The sequence below is a fragment of the Amphimedon queenslandica genome, unplaced genomic scaffold, assembly GCF_000090795.2.
Source record: "Amphimedon queenslandica unplaced genomic scaffold, v1.1 AMPQUscaffold_13514, whole genome shotgun sequence".
Classification (NCBI taxonomy): Eukaryota; Metazoa; Porifera; class Demospongiae; order Haplosclerida; family Niphatidae; genus Amphimedon; species Amphimedon queenslandica.
Genome location: NW_003546250.1, coordinates 322,992 through 334,160, shown reverse-complemented (window position 1 = coordinate 334,160; position 11,169 = coordinate 322,992). Strand labels below are relative to the sequence as shown.

Below are 11,169 nucleotides of genomic sequence, written 5' to 3'. Positions count from 1 at the left end.
TGTGGTAGAGCCAATTCAACTAAAGGCAGTTGTGTATCAGTTCAGTTCCCATCTAATGGTATCAGTTATTCTCAAGTGTGTGGTAGAGTAGTGGGATATCAGTATACTTCACCTGATGCAGTTGAACATACCATTGGTGGCCATGAACATCACAATGATATTAATTCTTATTATGTTGATGGTGTTAGTATCACTCGTGGGTCTCCTCGTCAACATGTCTGGACACTAATGGCTGGACTACTTGAAGCTAGTATTGGTTTTCATGGTTATTACAATTGTCCTTGTTCTCAAGGTAGTATTCAAAACTCAACTCTTCAGTCTTTCATTGGTAATGACTACTTCTGTGAATCTGGTAATCCTGCTACTGGTGGATGGCTTCCTGTACTCTATACATCTGATCCATTGTGGGATGGTAAAGGATGTGGTAGTCTTGAAGGTAATTGTTGTACATCTCGTCCTAGTCTTCCATGGTTCAATAAGGTACTAAACACTACCACTACTGACTACCTTGAGCTGAGGGTGTGTGGAGATGAACCTGATGAAGATGTTCCTGTTAGTTTTTATGAGTTGTACGTCAAATGATGAGAATATACTGATAAACAGTTTGATAGATAGTGTGTGTGTGTAGTTACTGTACATGTAGTTAGTTAGTATAATAGTAATATTTGTGAGTGTATGACTAATGATACGTTGTACATCAAGTAGTGGTATGGCACGTACATGTACATGCACTCATAGATAGCACCAATACATTGCATTGTTAGCATACACTGTACCTTTGTTTTACCAATCTGCCAGTCTTTCTTAGAACTGTCTTGTGACGCCATTATTAATCTACATGCCTCTATCTCTCCCTTCCCTTCCAAACCCAAACTCCGCCCCAAGACATCATATCGAAACATAAAATCAGCAAAAAGTCTCCTCACTGGATACCCTGATCTTCGTATACGGACGGTTTCCATCATTCCGGAGTACTTGAGCTGATTGAGGACCATTTGAGGTACAAATTTGTCTTTAACTTTTTCTCCGTTTGGTTTTATGCACCTCACAAAATACGGGTTAGCCTGACCTAGCTCTGTCATGAGTGAATGGAGAGAAGTCTGTTGCAATATACAGAGTTATACTGGAGTATACTAAGATTGTTTATACCTTGAATTGGGTGCTGACTGTTGCTTTTTTCTTGGCTCCGCCTCCTCTACGATCCATCTTGAAGGCCCGCCCACCTGACGAGGTATCCTCGTCAAGTGTCATGTGAGCAAACAGGTCATAAACAAAATCAGATCTACAAAAAGACGTAACTAGTAAATTTTAGTATACTCTAGTGCACTCCAGTATACTCTGATGATATTATTACTCGGTTTACTTTGTGTCTTTTAGAACTTTAAGCATGTCGTCTCTGAAAGAGTCTCTGTTCTTCTCCAGTAAACCAACGACATCATAAAAGACGTCGCCTGCGTAATGTCTGATACCAAACTTGTTGTTGTTCACTTTTGGTTTTATGTAGAACGCGTTGTCCTACAAAAATATAAAACTAAATTAAATGTACAATTTTAAAAATTGCTCCAAAATCGGGCCAAAGCCCCTGTACTATAGTACAGGGTCTTTGGCCAAATTTTGCCAAAAATGCAAAGGAGATAATTTTTCAATTTTATATTTTTTCCTGATGCATATACATGTTCTTATGTTGTGTAAAAAGTTCGAGCTCATTTCAATCATGTTTGGATTTTTTATGAATTTTTAAAGTTGCTCCAAAATTGGGCCAAAGTCCCTGTACTGTACACATTAGGATATGCCAGAGGTGAACTGCCAAATACACATTAACACTACTGGTTTATTGAATATACTTGTGCCAGTATTTACAAACACATAGTAACAGATTATAGATTAATAGCCTACCACAATGATCATGTGACAGTCACGTGACAGTCATACCTTGTGTGAGTTGTGGAGTTTCTCCAGTAAACTCTGATCCGTTCCTTTAGGAAACCGACTCTCCTCATTCAACAGATCCAGTATACCCAATTTCTATTAATAATACACTAATTATCACGCTAATTACCAGGAGTTTACCCTCTCGATGAGGTTAAGACACTCGGCATTGTCCACCCAATCAATGTCAGCCCAATCTATCCCTTCCCTGGGCAGGGTCAAAGGTCAAAGGTCAAAAGGTCACATGTTATACTCACTTGCTGTATTCGTGCTGCTCGAGGGAAAAGATGTGCTTGTTGAAATATTCCTGGAGCTTCTCATTTGCAAAATTAATATTAAATTGCTCAAAACGATTAATCTGTATAAAAAATAAAAAGTCCACACACATGTACGGTAAATTCTAACTTCAAAATTCTCAAAACCAAAAATATCCAACACTCCAGCTGTAGCAAAGTGTCCTTTCCCACGGATTCGCACGTTAATTTTCTCCAAAACCCAACGAAAGGCGTTAGCATAGAGTGCCATAGAGAGAGAATCACGAGAATCAACTGCCTAAAATTTTAAAAATTCAATAAAATCATTATTATCATTATTATTCTCACTTGTTCTAGAGTGAGGGGTGTGGTTATCTCCTCCCCTCTTAGCTTCATAAATTTTTGAGTGAGAGCATCAGAGAGTCGGAAGGACTCAACACTCAAACAGCTAGCGGCTGCTTCAAGAGCTGACTTATCCGAGACTTGTGCCCCACCTGCTTTACCAAACGTGATGTTACCCACTTTCAAAATTCCAGCAAGGACTGACATCAAATCACTGAACTGTTGGGCTGGAACTTGCATAATCTCAAATGCTTCCTACATAAAAAAGAGAGAGAAAATAAAAATATAAATATTGCAATTAAAATCGTTTACTCTAATGTGTAGGAAGTCTTGCTGGTCGTTAATGGTTGGGTCACTGACACACCCACTCTGATTGAGATAATGATAGGACTCTGGACCTTGCAGCTGGAGCCTCTCTACAATTTAAAAATTAATAATTTACAATTTTGCATGTACACATGTACTGTACATGCATAACATGTAATCTCGTAATACCAATCATTCATTATACCTTTTCCAGCTGGATCAGACCCAACCAGGAGTGCATAGAAGACATGAAAGTTTCTCTCCAATGGGTTCTGACGTACAACACGATTCTTTTCTAAAAGATCTGAAGAAACACACACAAGTCACATGATTAAAGGTCACATGATTAAAGGTCACATGACGACTTACAGTCAGTGATCTGACCACCAATGATGTTACCAGCCTCAGCAAAATTGAGTAAAATGAATTTTCCAAAACGACTGCTGTTGTTATTATAGACAGTCTTTGCATTACCAAATGCTTCCAAAATTGGACTAAAAATAACAAAAAATTTTAAATAATTGTTATAATTATCATACAAACGTATGTAATTAAAGCATTCAGTACCTGCTCTGTAAAATGGCAGCCTCAACTGCATATTTACCAGCTGCTGATGGACAGGCTTGCTGACTCATCGCTGAGAGATAACTTAATATAAACTTTGTTGATTCTGTTTTCCCAGCACCACTTTCACCACTGTAAGGAGGAAAGAGAGAGAGAGAGAGGGAGAGAGAGGAACAAATGAGAAAATAATCATAACAGAATCTCTTTAACAAATAAAAGAAAACAAACAAGAAAAGTACGAACAGATACACGTACATGTACGCACACCGCCCCCTCACCTAATTAAAGCACATTGGTTCTCCCTCTTCCTCCACATTGACTCATATATCTCGTTAGCGATGGCGTATATGTGAGGCGGGAGGTCTCCCAGCTGCCTCTTCATGTAACTCTGCATTAGCTCCACCCCATACACACCATCAATCAGTTTATAGGGATTAACAGCTGATAGAATGGAACCGATGTATGTCTATAAATTAATTTGAAAATAATTTTAAAATAATTTTAAAATGGTCATACATGTACATGTAACTTACGTATATAGTGTCCCTGGTATATCGTTGGTAGATGTTGTATAAAATGGCCGCCTCATGAAGGTCCCCAAGTGAAGCCATATCATCAACACTGTCAATACTAGTCTGGTGCATCTGGGTCACTGTGTCGTGGTTCAAGGAGTCTCTTGGTAGAGTGCATTGCTGCAGGAAGGAAGGAGAACGTGTTTATAAATGTACAGTTACATTTACAAGAGTAAATGTAATTGTAACTGTACACATGTACATGTAATTGTTTCCATGAATTTATTTTCCTTAATTTATCATAATTAAAGTATTTGATTATTATTATTAATTCTATTAATAAACAACAACCATAAAAGTACACGTAAATGTATTTAAATGAATTCAATAAATTACTTGTCCATATTCACTGGCAAATGATACTTCGGTGCTGGTGACGTTAGTTATGGTTGCTGGAGACCATTGTTTATTAATGGAGACCCACACACGACCACCCTGAGAGAGAGAGGGAGGGGGAGGGAGAGAGAGGGAGGGAGGGAGGGAGGGAGAGGGAGGGAGAGGGAGGGAGAGGGAGGGAGGGAGGGAGAGGGAGGGAGGGAGGGAGGGAGAGGGAGAGACAGAGAAAGAGAAAGAGGGAGGTGTAATAGGTGATGAACTGATGATATAAAAGTGGAAGGAAGATTGCTCAAGATATGTGATATAATATTAATAATAAATAAATAATAACATCACATTGAGCAAGACCAACGACACATAACAATGTTTAAAATAACATGTACAGGTACACTTTAATAACATCAACCACTAGAGGCGATAAGCAATATCTCCTCCCAAAAAACTCTAAGTACACCACATCATGTACATGTACATACAAGAGTGCAGTGAATTGGTGACATTTATAAACACACACAGACACTTGAGCAAAGCAAGAGACATTGACAGCTGCATACCACAAACCCACTACCACAAAACACTGTATTGATCCTTATTATTATTGTTGCTATTATTATTATTATTATTATTATTATTATTATTTGTGTAATTATTGTTATAGAAGAGTGATAATAAAACTGAATATGAAATGACCAGATGAGATACTATAGTACTGAGTTGAAGGCAGCTAGCTATGTGTTATATTTGTACTTGACATAGCAAGTGATTAGCACTAAATGATTCTCTCCTCTCACTGCAGCTGTTACAAACAGTACTCATTATGTTCTTAGAATGTAAACTGACAAGCTCTTAAATGATAATACTTATTATATACATAGTACTTTACAATAGGTGAGTGAATGTTATTATTATTATTTTAAAGTATAATTACAATCATTATTTTTCTGGTGAGCATTTCAGTGCACAAAAATGATGGAGGTACGCTTTGTGTTTTTAAAAATGGCTAGGGACGGCACTGTTATGTGAGATAGGGCAAAATGACAAAACAGAGGAGGTGAATTTATGATGGTATAAAATGATAAGGATAGTGTCTCAGATTAAACTCACGATCTGCCACGCTGTTGTAGACATGGCTAGGCGAGGCGGTTATCACAGAGCTAATGATTCCTTTTAGAGTTGCTTGAGACAAGAAGGAAAAGAGAAGAGACAAAATACTAAACCCAAAAAGGACGTCCCAGCGTCCAGCACCTAATTAATAATTACCAATGCTCGTGAATAATTGATTTAATTAGTAGAACCACGCCTTTTTAATTATTAAAAGAGGTGTGGTCAAGTGGTTGTTGTCACGCCCTTTTCAAGATGGCTTCCAGGAGAAGAGGAATTGGAGCGATAGATAAAAGCAGAATAGACAAGGTAAGAAGACATTGGCTTTAAGAATTGGTCTTATTTCTCATGATAGGCAAAGTTTGCAGCCAAAGGAACGGAAATAGCAGATCTACAATTGTCACACGTATGAATTAACCAAGCCACAGACCTTCTCATGGCATATCTTCTCTCATTACAGATAGCTGGGCAGCTGGAAACATTTAAAAAGCATTTGGAGGAGTTTGCGTCAAAGCACAAGAATGAGATTCGCAAGAACCCAGAGTTTAGGAACCACTTTCAACAGATGTGTGCCCGTATTGGAGTAGACCCACTAGCATGTGAGCTTAGAGTACAATCACATGATTATCACATGACAAAACATGTGTGGTGGAAATTATCATGGATTTCTTGTTTGTTTAAAGGAAAATTGAAATTACAAAAAATAATTATAAATTTCACTGCCGTTACAAACTATTTTCTGATTGAAATCTTGGAAATTTAGGAGTCACTAAAATGCCCCGCCCCTATGATTATGGTCATTATTGTCACTTTTCTTTTGTAGCTAGCAAAGGATTTTGGGCTCAGACTTTAGGAGTTGGAGATTTCTATTATGAGGTACATTGTCTCTGTGTTTAAAGATTAATAATATTTTTAATAATATTTTTAATTAATTAGTTAGGTGTCCAGATAATTGAGATATGCCTAGCAACAAGAGAAAGGAATGGAGGTGTGTCTAGTTATTAATAGTTATTAATGGTTATTAATACTTTAGGATTAATGACATTTGAGGAGCTGAAGAAACATGTCACAAAATCAGGAAGCAAGACAAGACAAGATGTCAGCGAGTAAGTTTTCAAGTTTTGTGAATGTCTCATGAATGTACACGGTCCTTTTCATTTTTTTAAAGTTTTCATATTTCAAAAAATTTAAGTCGGAATCAGCTCAAACTTTCTACACAGCATAAGTACATCAATATGTATTAGAAAATGTAATAAAAATTGGGGGTGATTTCGGAGCCATTTTTTGGAAAAAACCATGGGCTATAGTACAGGGAAATTTTCAGAAATTTGCTCATTTTTTAAAATGGCCATAACTCGAAAAATTTAAGTCAGAATCAGCTCAAACTTTCTACACAGCATAAGTACATCAATATGTATTAGAAAATGTAATAAAAATTGGGGGTGATTTCGGAGCCATTTTTTGGAAAAAACCATGGGCTATAGTACAGGATATTGTTTTATGCAAGAAGCTCACTATTAAAACAAAGTCTTGCACATGATCGAATGTGTCAAAGAGAAAGTTTACACAAATAGTGTTACTAGATATCATTCAGACAAAAGTTTTGTTATTGTTATTGAAGGAGACTGCAAAGAGAAATCAAAAACATTATTTTAATCAAACACTTTAAATAAACTAAACATTATTTTCATCACATCTTTCATTTCCTTCAGAGAGGATTTGGCTCGTGCCATTAAGAAACTAAGGGTCCTTGGTGGAGGGTTCACTGTAATACCGGTTGGTGGGCGTCGTCTAGTCCAGTCAGTACCTGGGGAACTGAACATGGATCATACAGCTGTACTGCAAAAAGCCGAGGTAGGTTATTAATAGTTTTAATTCTATTCATTTATATTTTATCAGTCGACTGCATTCATCAGTAAATCTGTTCTCATAAATGAATTGAAATGGTCGGAAGTTAGAGCACAAAGTGTCCTTGTAAGTAGATCTTGTTGTCATGGTAACTTATAACCACACCCACTAGGACCACCTCGTTAGGGAAGGAATGGCTTGGATAGACGACCAGGCGAGCGACGGAGAGAGACTCTATTGGTTCCCAGGACTTTTTGAAACGAGAGGATGAACAGAAGTCTTCCATGATAATAATAATAACAATAATAATAATAATAATAATAATAATAATAAATTAATAAAAAATGCAAAAATATATTATATATCATACATAGTGTAGATTCTACTGTGTCTCATTTTATGAAATGCTTGTACATGTTTCTTGTGTTAATAAAATTGACTGAAGGAATACTATCACTGTCGTTAGACCTTTAATTGCCCCCGAGTCAGGGCCTGTGTACTTTATTGGGTCGTTAGTATATGATCCTTGGGTCAAGTTTTCAAAATCAATCAGTTTTGCTTGAACTAACGGGGGATTGGTTTCAGGAGGAGCTGGGTTAGAAGTCTCTGTTGAGATGCTTCCATTACTCATATCTGTTCTTCTTCCTGCCTTTCTCTTCCCTTCGTACATCAGCAAAAGTGAAGTGGAGAAGAATCGATATGTCTCCAGTTGACTGATGGTGTCCCTCAGTTTTTGAAGTCTTTTTACTAGCTCCTCAATCACCTCAAAATGATATTCTTTTCCATCAAAGAAGAAAAGTTTCAAGTAATTGAAGAAGGTTTCTTCCGTGAGATGCTTTTGGCCGACATATTTGTCATAGAACTTGTAGGTGTTGTCTGAGTTGCTGTACACCTACAAATGAAATAGTGATAAAGTAACTTCACTTAGCAGCTTTGATGGTGATAAAGATTGCTATTTTAGTACAGCTACTGAAGCTATTGGAGTAGTTTTGCAAGAGTAGTCTCTATTTAACTGATAATACCCACTTACCAGCATTCCTATGAACCGAACGCCAAGAGATAAGGATGTGGTCTCTTTGGATCTTCTCAAATGTTTTTCAGGATTTCCCAAATCCCCGTGGCAACGAATGCCAAGTTTAAGATCGATTATGCATGGACAACTAAAGGCCTCCGTTAGGTCCTCAAGTACAATGTAATCTAAAGGAAAGAAGGAGAAGTGACTTTGCATGGAAAGTGAAACAATACTTAGTTTGTTTGGAAATCAATACAATGTATGTGACATACAGCAACACTACATCCTAACACAATGATATCAAATTACTTAATCAATAATTAGTTTTTGATACACAATTTTAACAAGGTGTCATTTTAAAATAATTCAAAGCTGAAGCTTCACATTGTGTAAATGGGCTATAAATAGAGAGTAGTGCTTCATCGTTACCATATTGCTTGAATTTATCCTGTTTCTTTAATATGTTACTTAATGTCTGGAGCCGAACTGATGATAAAGGATTGTGGAAATGCTCTTCATTACCTAATCATGTGAAGCAATGGGGACGTGGTAAACAACACAAAAAGTGTTTCTTTACCGAGGGAAAATGCAACTGGGTGGTCCCTAACGACAGTCATCATGTCCCCGAGTGGCTTGTTAAAGCAACGGAACACTTCTCTCTCATCCTCAAAGTAGCCCAGGGACTCCAAACTGACTCGATAATCACTTGATTCGTAATACCTTGTAGCAACGTACTGGACTTGCTGCTCTGTGTCATCATTCTGTATGCTAACTGATACTACTCCTGTAGGAAGACAAATAAAATACTCTAATTTCAACTCCAATCTATATCTCACCGTGAAAAGCTGGAACGAATTCTCTCAGTACCTCTGGGATACTTTGATAAAAGTAAGTCTCCCGCTTCCCACTTGGTTTACAAATGGCGCTTGATGCTCCTAGCTTCATCAATACAAAGTGGCCTCCTACCTGATAGTCGAAACGCTCTAGTTTGTGAGGGAGAGAGACTCCTGGAATTATAGCAGGACCAGAGCTACAAGCTCTAGCCATTGTGCTTGTTGCTACACCACAAGAAATGAGAAGGGCGTGTCAAGGTGGAGAGCCAGCCCCTCCCTCTTGCAAAATGAGCCACTCCCTTTGATGACTTGTTGATAAAATAATTTTAATAGTAAATCACAAAAAATATTAATAACATTGACTATCAAAAAATAATAAATCATTATGGGGATAGAAATTTTTTTTAGTTATTATTTAATGATTCGAACATGCTGACTAAGCTAGTTAGGCCATACATATAACCTTCATCAGGACCGTCATATTGAACAGGATCAGAGGAAAAACCGCTGTGAGTCAAGTTAGCAAAATCAATCATTCGTATGTCAACAAAACTTTTAATTTCATGACAGTCTCCTTCCTCTCTCATTGCTTTCCTGGCTTCCTTGTTCCCCTCATAAACAAGAAGCAGGGAACTTGAAAAGAATCGATATGAATTGAGTCGACTGATGATTCCGAGTAGTTTTTTAAGTCTCGTTACAAGGACTTGGACTACATCAAACTGATACTCTTTCCCGTCGAACACAAATCTCTTTATGACGTCGTTAAGAGACTCCACATCCAGTGAGTGACCGTAATACTTGTCGTATAGCTGGTAATTCTTTTCCAGTGGGTTGTAAAGCTATAAATATGGGAGAAAGGGAAGAATTTAAAATTGTAGCCACAACAATAATAATAACTCTCATTTATGGCATAGTTTGTAAACATTGAAAATACACAAGCCACAGAAAAGGCATAAGGAAACCATCTAGAAAGGATATCCAATCACTACCACTACATCACATTTCCATGTAATTAATCTCATTAGCTCGGCCTATTGTGTATACTTACCTGCATACCACAGAAACGAATACCCAGCGTGCCAGTTGTCGTTGACGCTGCCCTCTCCAGGTGCTCCTGCTGCTTCCTTGGGCTCATGACGTCCGTGTACGACCGAGTGCCTATTTTTAGATCAAGAATGCACGGACAGTCAAACTTGCCAACGAGATTCTCCAAAACAATGTATTCTATGATGTGATATGAACAACAAGGGTTGGTTTCAGTTGCATTATATATTCATCGTTACCATGCAGCTCCTTGTCTGCCACTGATTTTGAGAAGACGTTAAGTCGTCTCTGAGTCCAAGGATTATGAAAGCTATCACCTATAGAAAAATAAATAAGTAATAGCGACAGTGTTTTTATAGTCCTTATTAAGCTAAAAATACAAACTAGTATATATTTTGTCTAAAACTCTTATCATTGACTAGAGCCTGTTATCATAGTGGTTTTTCATAATCCTTTCCTAACCATTTGAAAATGGAAACTCAATTCTCTTAGCCTTCAGGTCATCATCTCTCAGTGAGCATTTGAGATGACTTAGTCTCTGAAGCTCTTCTTCCTCCTGACTCCTCGAATCAGTCTCATCTTGACCACCAATGCTAGTCTCAGAGACAGTACAAGTTACATGCGAGGGATCTTCTGCCTCAATTTCCTTGAAACTTCCACTATAGCTGACATTTCCTTTTACATCTTTATCTATTCTTACTAAAATGACACCTACAGAAGAGGGAAACACCAGAGCTCCAATCATCTCGTTTAGATCCTTGGCTTAACTCACCATAAAACCCTGGTGCAAATTCCTTAAGGTCGCTAGGTATGGTGTCGTAAAAGAGCTTCTCTCTACTCACTAGTGGCTTGCAAAGCCGGTCCTTGCTCATCTCGAGTACCAAGAAATGGCCACCAACTTGGTGATTGAATGGACGGAGCTGGATACTGTCCTCTTGGCTGTCAACCATTCTCTTGTTTGGTGGCTCACAACACCCTAAATCACCCTTTGGGCTTATAATGATGATTCTAAGCTTGTAATTGAATTA

At 37.7% G+C, this 11,169-nt stretch overlaps 4 protein-coding genes across 4 annotated transcripts; 1 reads left to right on the top strand and 3 right to left on the bottom strand.

Moving 5' to 3' along the window:
- Positions 1–563: 563 nt before the first annotated feature.
- On the bottom strand, positions 564–5,567 carry LOC100641156 (unconventional myosin-X). Its single transcript, XM_020001958.1, has 16 exons — positions 5,408–5,567; positions 4,304–4,402; positions 3,929–4,087; positions 3,674–3,861; positions 3,399–3,527; positions 3,201–3,325; positions 3,037–3,135; positions 2,838–2,941; positions 2,532–2,780; positions 2,335–2,481; positions 2,187–2,287; positions 2,071–2,137; positions 1,933–2,025; positions 1,364–1,515; positions 1,150–1,282; positions 564–1,100 (listed from the first exon to the last, which is right to left on the bottom strand). Exons 1-16 carry the CDS (start codon positions 5,429–5,431, stop codon positions 648–650), a joined length of 2,322 nt encoding a protein of 773 aa, XP_019857517.1. The 5' UTR covers positions 5,432–5,567; the 3' UTR covers positions 564–647.
- Positions 5,568–5,631: 64 nt separating this feature from the next.
- Positions 5,632–7,650, top strand: LOC100641029 (vacuolar-sorting protein SNF8-like). Its single transcript, XM_003383163.3, has 9 exons — positions 5,632–5,713; positions 5,760–5,810; positions 5,865–6,003; positions 6,228–6,280; positions 6,341–6,392; positions 6,438–6,510; positions 7,117–7,258; positions 7,304–7,378; positions 7,425–7,650. Exons 1-9 carry the CDS (start codon positions 5,660–5,662, stop codon positions 7,521–7,523), a joined length of 738 nt encoding a protein of 245 aa, XP_003383211.1. The 5' UTR covers positions 5,632–5,659; the 3' UTR covers positions 7,524–7,650.
- On the bottom strand, positions 7,629–9,351 carry LOC105314979 (inositol hexakisphosphate kinase 1-like). Its single transcript, XM_011409450.2, has 5 exons — positions 9,101–9,351; positions 8,842–9,048; positions 8,694–8,786; positions 8,283–8,449; positions 7,629–8,144 (listed from the first exon to the last, which is right to left on the bottom strand). Exons 1-5 carry the CDS (start codon positions 9,309–9,311, stop codon positions 7,650–7,652), a joined length of 1,173 nt encoding a protein of 390 aa, XP_011407752.1. The 5' UTR covers positions 9,312–9,351; the 3' UTR covers positions 7,629–7,649.
- Positions 9,352–9,444: 93 nt separating this feature from the next.
- LOC100640906 (inositol hexakisphosphate kinase 3-like) lies at positions 9,445–11,167 on the bottom strand. The gene is made up of 5 exons (XM_003383162.2): positions 10,914–11,167; positions 10,604–10,852; positions 10,381–10,458; positions 10,146–10,321; positions 9,445–9,936 (listed from the first exon to the last, which is right to left on the bottom strand). Exons 1-5 carry the CDS (start codon positions 11,089–11,091, stop codon positions 9,502–9,504), a joined length of 1,116 nt encoding a protein of 371 aa, XP_003383210.1. The 5' UTR covers positions 11,092–11,167; the 3' UTR covers positions 9,445–9,501.
- Between the last annotated feature and the right edge of the window lie 2 nt (positions 11,168–11,169).